The sequence below is a fragment of the Haliotis rubra genome, unplaced genomic scaffold, assembly GCF_003918875.1.
Source record: "Haliotis rubra isolate DU_JTF1 unplaced genomic scaffold, ASM391887v1 Scf605, whole genome shotgun sequence".
NCBI lineage: Eukaryota > Metazoa > Mollusca > Gastropoda > Lepetellida > Haliotidae > Haliotis > Haliotis rubra.
The window spans coordinates 81,129-89,006 of NW_025767308.1; the positions used below are offsets into that span (position 1 = coordinate 81,129).

Here is a 7,878-nt window from a genome sequence, read left to right on the forward strand (position 1 = left end):
GAGAACCTGGTATATGTACAACAGCATAATGGCTATTCAAGACTCAGTAATGTGTCACATAGGGAAAGGCCGTACTTACAGTCGGTAATGAGTGAGTGAGTTTAGTTTTACACCGCCATTATCAATATTCCAGCAATATCACTGCGGGGGAACAATAGAAATGGGCTCCACACATTGCAACCATGTGGGCAGTAATTCGAATGATAAAATGTCGATTTTAGAGAACTACCATAAAATAGTAACAGAAGTTCTGGTCATCCAGATTGTGGCCCTTTTTAGATTTTTAGCATGTCTGTATGCGTTTACATATAGCAGAGAGTACTACATTGCAAGATCAAAAGAATACTTGAACGAGATGTTGATTGTAATACCAAATGTAACATATTTACGCTAAATTATAACCTAAATAAACTACAATACACATACAATGGTCAAATAAATATTACATTTAACCAGCAGCTCCACCCTCTGGGTGGCAGGTGCCCCGATGTTGTTAGTGGCAGTACAGGAGTAGTTCCCTCTTTGTCTACAGTCTGCTGACTCCAGTCTGTATGTTGCTGTCAGGGAGTTATCTGCCCTTGTCAGCTCCTCAGATCCATTCAGTAACCTGATGACTGACTTTGGATTACTGTCAACCTGGCAGCTCAGTGTCACTGTATCAGACTCGTTGACTGTCACTGAGCCACTTTCAGAGTTGGCGGTAAACGTCCGTATGCTTGCTCGGTCTGAAAGAAACATCAACTGTGTGTGTGTTTATGTAATATTCATTGATTTTCATTGACGTTGTTTGTTTATGATTTCAATAATTCCAACAATACAAAGTATGGTGTAGCCTATGACATGTAGTTTCATCGTTGATGTAAAAAAATGATATCTGAAGCTGTCATCTTGGCATTGCCACATTTCATCTGTGTACACGGCAGGGCATCATATGCACTCAGACATTTTTTGTAACATTCCTTCGAACATTTCTGTGACGATGTGATTACGGGAAATCCACCATGTCGACAAACTAATCCCTTCTGATAAATTATTTAGTTGCGTGATTATATAAGTGTTTCTCTGACTAAACCGTGAAGTTTAGAGGAATGAAATACCTTCATGTTAAGCATTACTCAAGCGGCCGCATCCTTTGGTGTCATGTCACAGCTTCTGAGGTACAATCAAGCATGACCTTTCTATAGCGACCCTTATGAGCCTCAACGTTGTTTGAACAAGGTGACAACGTTCAATGCCTTATTAAAAGTTTCTAAACGTTTTCAGGTAGGCATGTGGAGGTTTTTCCACATTTGCCGCATCTGTCGCAGATATGATGGTTAATGGCATTCCATGTTTTTTGACGGTTAACGTGTTCCCGAGCTTGTTTTCCAGCTTACACTTGGTATCGCTATTTGAGGGTGATTCATAAACGGATGATACATCCGGAATCTTACAAGCAACTCAGCTTTGAATGTGGGAAAGGTTTTTGGTTAATTATTCATGTATGATATCACATTGCTGTCACAAATTCACACACACGCACGTTAGATATATAAAATCAAATTTGTGTTTGAAGGCCACGACGCCTAATACAAGAAAGTGGCTTCACACGTTGCACTCGTGTGGGGAATTGAACCCGGGCATTCGACGTGACCAGCGGGGCCTTGTGCTGATAGGCTACCCAGTCACCCTGGTGGTATAAAGAAATGGTCAGCTGTATGCAACACCTCATGTACACCTTACATTAATATTTAGGGTATTCGTGTATTAGTGGATTTTGTCAATGTTAATAAACAATAGCTCAGAGGTCAGCTGGAACACATACATACTGTTTAATTAACTTCTTTTAGAGGCTCACTTTAGAAATGCTTCACCATTCGCCGGACATATATTTACATACCAAAAAATGTCGTTTGCATGGTTGATAGCTGGGGACGATCATGACAAGATGTGAATAATTTCAATAGTGAATGAATTGTTTTGTGCCATTATATACCGAGGTTCACTCATACGAAAAATGTGATAGAAGGCTATTCCTGGTTTTCATTGATCAATGATAGATTCAACTGTATTGACGGAACTGATAATTTATTGTAATGGGCCAACTTAACTAATATTGTCAACGTGATTGCACGTATACGTCAATAGAGCATATCTGTTTAGTAATTAACATTCAATATATATTTATATAACATATAACTGAAAGCAAACAATAGCATTCTTCTAAACCAGCTGCCCACACTATTCCCAGCAGTTGCAATATGGCGCGCGGCATAATGGGTAATGCAACTGGTAGCTAGGATGAGATAGATAGTGACGTCGTCGCAGTCACACCTTGCATACTGAAACTAAACATGTTCAAAGAGTTGGTGATGTTAATTGTGATACGGTCATACCTCACAGAAGTAGACTTTGGTCCCCTGTCAAAACCCAAATACAGCTCCAGTAGAACAGTAGCTAGTCCTGTACCGCCCCAGTAGAACGGAAGATCCGCCATATGACTATAGTCTATTTTTCAAGGTAGAGAACGAATACTGTTAAGAATTGTCTAGCACCAGCTACTCACATTGCACATCTACACTGACTGAGTCTGAATCTGATCCCTGAGTGTTGCTGGCAGTACATGTGTAGTCTCCTCCCTGACTCCTGCTGATGTTTCTTCTGTCAAGTACAGACCCAGTACTGACAGGAGATCCACCATAGGTCCATGTGTAGCTTGTTGTTGGAGGGTTGCCTGGTGTGGTGTAAGTGCTACAGTCTATCCTGAGGTTAGAGATCTCTGTGACAGTCTGTGTTGGTGGTAGTCCAGATATAGACGGTGGATTTAAAGATTACAAATCAATTTGCTAAATTCAGTTGACGATAGTTAACTTTTGTGTCTCCAGATTTTGTGGCTATATTAGATCAGAATGTGCAACATGTTACCTGTACAGAAATGTGTATATGCTGAAACTGTACAATCACAGCAACAGACAGTGTTAGATATAGGTGAAGGTATCGGGGTAACTTACATTGTACATTTACACTGACTGAGCCTGAATCTGATCCCTGACTGTTGCTGGCAGTACAGGTGTAGTCTCCTCCCTGACTCCTGCTGATGTTCCTTCTGTCAAGTACAGCCCCAGTACTGACAGTAGAACCACCATAGGTCCATGTGTAGCTTGTTGTTGGAGGGTTGCCTGGTGTGGTGTAGGTGCTACAGTCTATCCTGAGGTCAGAGAACTCTGTGACGGCCTGTGTTGGCTGTAGTCCAGATATGGAAGGAGGGTCTGAAATAAATAGTCAGTGAATTGTTGTTAAATACGTTTGTGCACTAACTGAGACTAAGCCTGATCCCCGACTGTTGATGGCAGCATAGTGGTAGCTTCCTTCTGATGTAGGTACTACTATATATCAAGAAACGGGATGACTCAATCACTGTGTAGGTAGAAGAGTGAGGCTGTATATTGATGACAGCGCAGAGAAGCTTCCAACCTGGTGTAGGTACTAATGTATATCAACAATTTACCTAAAACCTATTGTATCAAAACAAGTAAAGCAAAATTCAAATTCCTCATGTCATCATCAGATTGTAAACTTATAAATAACTTAGCTAGCTTTATCTATAATGCAATGTATCTAAGATGTTAAAAAGTATCAATCTATACTGTACACACCATGTTTTGCCATGTAAATGTAACCTATGTAGTTATGGGCCGATGACCTACACTTCTGTAATAAAGAATTGATATATCAGGGAACGGGATGACTCCTTCCTTGTGTAGGTGGAAGGGAGGTCAGATGTTTATGTGTACAAGTATACATTCCATATGCTGTATGCTTAAATCACGTCTAGTTCAAAAGTTCACATTGATTTTAATGTTGAAGAATTATGTTTTTTTTCAAAAACATATTAATGAAAACACAGGTCAATGCCTTATGATAAATATACATCTGACATGAGACAACGTGTGTGTAATTTCATTTTAAATTGCTTCTTAAAAATATGTGTTGATGCACGAAAGGTGTTATAGTTTACACGTCATAAACAAACTCTGAAGCAATGCCTGTGGATTCTTAAGGGCTGATATCTATAATTCAGAAAGGTATCTATATGGGAGTAATTTGACTGAATCAAATCCGGTGTATAATGCTTGCTGAAGGGAAGACGTGGGGGTTCTACGTTTGAGTTCCGTAACCCGTACATGTGTCAATTTAAATAATATTTACAACATATCTGTGTTTAATCATCTGCACTCAGTTGGTATACATAGTGTATCCATTATTTTATGGAGCTTATCATTGGATCATATTATCAGGAAAACAAAGGAAGGTAATGAATAAAGGTATCATAATCCATCATACATTTCTGTCCAAGCAGACTGGATTGTACGGTTCCGATGATATCATGAGCATCTGTTTATGAATCATTATCACATGTTTATGAATCATTATCAAACGTGTAGAATATATGTGTATACTTCTTAGTGTACAGCACTTGAACGTATCAGTATATGCCACACTGAAACGTATATGCTGGAATCAATATATTACAAAGAAATGAAGACTTTCGTTCGTGTCAAGTTGGAACTTGCTTTTTTATACATACGCACAGTGCACTGCACTTTATAAAGTGTATAGACCAAGTATTAGATTATGTCACACATTTAAAAAAAACATGTTATACTGATGAAACAGGCAATCATTTTATAAGTCATGTTGTTGGTTTGCATGCATACATACTCAACACAGAGGCAGTGACATCAGCATAACCAGACCCTGGCAGCAACAACACTTCACACCTGTAGGTCCCGGCATAGCTGGAGGTCTCGGGTTATCCTTCATTCACTAAAATGGCTGTCAAATACTTACTCAACACAGAGGCAGTGAAATCAGCATAACCAGACTCTGTCAGTCCAGTCACTGCACACCTGTAGATCCCGGCATAGCTGGAGGTCACGTGACTGGCAGGCAGCTGGATGTCGACGGAGGAGGTGTAGTCACCAACAAACACGCCCTTGCTCTGCCAGGAGTCCAGGAACACAGCTGTCTGAGCAGTCACTGATCCACTGACTATGTTCACTGTAGAGCTGCCCTCCACCCTCCTCCATGCGAACACAATAGCAGCATCCCCAGGTGTCACAGTGTAGCTGCATCTCAATGTCAGAGCCTGCTGGTTGGGTATCCCTGTACCTCCTGACCCTGATACAGTCACTGCTCCCTCAACACCTGGAAATAAGTAACAACATCACCAGGTGTCACAGTGTAGCTGCATCTCAGTGTCAGAGCCTGCTGGTTGGGTATCCCTGTACCTCCTGACCCTGATACAGTCACTGCTCCCCCAACACCTGGAAATAAGTAACAATATCACCAGGTGTCACAGTGTAGCTGCATCTCAGTGTCAGAGTCTGCTTGTTGGGTATCCCTGTACCTCCTGACCCTGATACAGTCACTGCTCCCCCAACACCTGGAAATAAGTAACAATATCCCCAGGTGTCACAGTGTCACAGTGTAGCTGCATCTCAGTGTCAGAGCCTGCTGGTTGGGTATCCCTGTACCTCCTGACCCTGATACAGTCACTGCTCCCCCAACACCTGGAAATAAGTAACAATATCACCAGGTGTCACAGTGTAGCTGCATCTCAGTGTCAGAGCCTGCTGGTTGGGTATCCCTGTACCTCCTGACCCTGATACAGTCACTGCTCCCCCAACACCTGGAAATAAGTAACAATATCACCAGGTGTCACAGTGTAGCTGCATCTCAGTGTCAGAGCCTGCTGGTTGGGTATCCCTGTACCTCCTGACCCTGATACAGTCACTGCTCCCCCAACACCTGGAAATAAGTAACAATATCACCAGGTGTCGCAGTGTAGCTGCATCTCAGTGTCAGAGCCTGCTGGTTGGGTATCCCTGTACCTCCTGACACTGATACACTCACTGCTCCCCCAACACCTGACAATGAGGAATAGGTGCCAGGTCTCTGGCGGGCACATATATCTAGCTGATAAATGAGGGATCACAGTCTAGGCAAATCTTTATATTTTACACTTCTTTATTAAACCCCGAAAACCATTCCATCGATATCAATATCTTCCCTCACCGTTTACGTTGGTCCTGCCCTCGATACTAGTACGCACTATGTACGTCTGTGAAAATGATACATGTTGAGTAGTAGATGCAGGAAGTATTTAATTAAGAAATAGATTTTGTTTGCTAATACTCATAGATAATCTTTACTCTAAAGCCTTATTTACCTTTCAACAGGACAACTGCAAACACAGATGTTGCTATAATACGAAGGAACGCCATTGACAGCAGTGTCCTGAAAAGGTAACATATCAATAAACATACCCATTCTCATATTCAGTTGTGGTCTGCGATATTTAAAAAAAAACGTCACCATGAAAGATATGAGACATGTAGTGTGTCCAGTATTGAATTATGATAATATTCTATGTGTTGATACGGTCTCGTTGCCCAGTCACTAACGCACGTCTGCGCCCTCTGATTGTAGTTTATCGGCTTCCCACAACCATGTATGTACTCGTGGGTTTGAAGTGCTGCATACCTGACATTTACACCACTCCAACGTTTACTACCACTCTGAGTTTACTTGACCTGATTTATGTGGAATACTGTTTATAGCGACGTTAACCAAACACTCGAACTCAATACAGGTTGTACAGACCACTCTGGAGAATGTTTCAGTCTGGCGCCCATCTTAAAAATGATCTCTCTAATTGATATGCAATATGCCATATATCACTGAACTGACTACCGTTTACGAGTAACTGGTCATGATTAGACGATGAAACTTTTTCGAAAAGGAATACCGACATATTTATCTTTGTGTAAACAACACTAATAGGTTCCTTTCGACAGATCCTCTAATTTCTCAATATTTTCACCTCATCACTTCACGAGAATCTATGCACATGTTCTATGTACAGGCTACATTGTGATTTAACCAGACCTCCGAAAACCAAACATTTCAATGTGTGACCAGGTGAACCTGATCACCAAGCTAAACTTCCCAAAACAATATACAGATGTGACAGAGCGGGTGTCCGCGCCTGTTACGTAGGGCCTTGTATACGGTATGTTACGTGTTATCATAACTCGTAGTATATCGACCTATTTGTTGGAGTTTGTCCTGACTGATCTACCAATGGAGGTTTTGACTTATGTGGCAGATCACACGGTGTGGTTGTTAGCTTATCAGTTCAGTGCATGCTGAATATCGATGTCAGCAGATGACAGTTGGAAACTAGATATATATGTAAACAGGAATAGTTGTATAAAATAGTCCAGATATTGTTGAAGACTAGGTAATTATCAGGAACGTTTTCTGTTTAAATCATGAGTCAGTAGATTGTCTCACCTTTGTATCTGGGCTAGTGGATGATAGTTTTCCTCTGTCTGTGTTGTCAGGTCAGACCATGTTATGTGACGTTTACTTCCTGGTTGGTAAACATACCCGAGTCACTTCAGTATGCCAGCCTGACAAAGGAACAGTTCACTGCGTGGCCCGCACGAAGCCTTATGTTGACAAGACGGACAGAACAATACATTTACGACTACTCCGATTTCACTCGTCAATCATTCGTCACCTACTACAGCAGTTTGAGGGAATAGGTAGCACTACATGTATAGCATGATTCATTGTGACTTCACATTTGGGATCACTAGTAATTCACATTTGAAACATAGTACTTAGTGAATTAAGCATACTTGAATGCTTTCATATTCTGATTTCACATTTGAACCATAATCAGCTGTCCGAGTAAATAAATCACCTTGTAAAAATCACCTCTCTTTCTGATATTTGCCATGCTTCTGTATGTGTAAAATGCAATATATACGTTTAACGGATAACACTCTATCTGGCCTTGTTATAGAAGTTATTGTCTTCGATGGTAAT

At 41.0% G+C, this 7,878-nt stretch overlaps 1 protein-coding gene across 1 annotated transcript in view; it reads right to left on the minus strand.

Annotated features, from left to right (window-relative positions):
* Positions 1-7,455, minus strand: part of LOC124255656 (hemicentin-2-like) — a 58,827-nt gene extending 51,372 nt beyond the window's left edge. The window contains exons 1-7 of the mRNA XM_046689550.1: positions 7,339-7,455; positions 6,212-6,279; positions 4,890-5,187; positions 4,702-4,760; positions 2,991-3,248; positions 2,678-2,803; positions 447-725 (exon numbers count right to left, since the gene is read on the minus strand). Coding sequence (XP_046545506.1) covers positions 447-725; positions 2,678-2,803; positions 2,991-3,248; positions 4,702-4,760; positions 4,890-5,187; positions 6,212-6,266 — 1,075 coding nt within the window. The 5' untranslated portion in view covers positions 6,267-6,279; positions 7,339-7,455. The remainder of the gene's footprint in view (positions 1-446; positions 726-2,677; positions 2,804-2,990; positions 3,249-4,701; positions 4,761-4,889; positions 5,188-6,211; positions 6,280-7,338) is intronic.
* Positions 7,456-7,878: the final 423 nt, after the last annotated feature.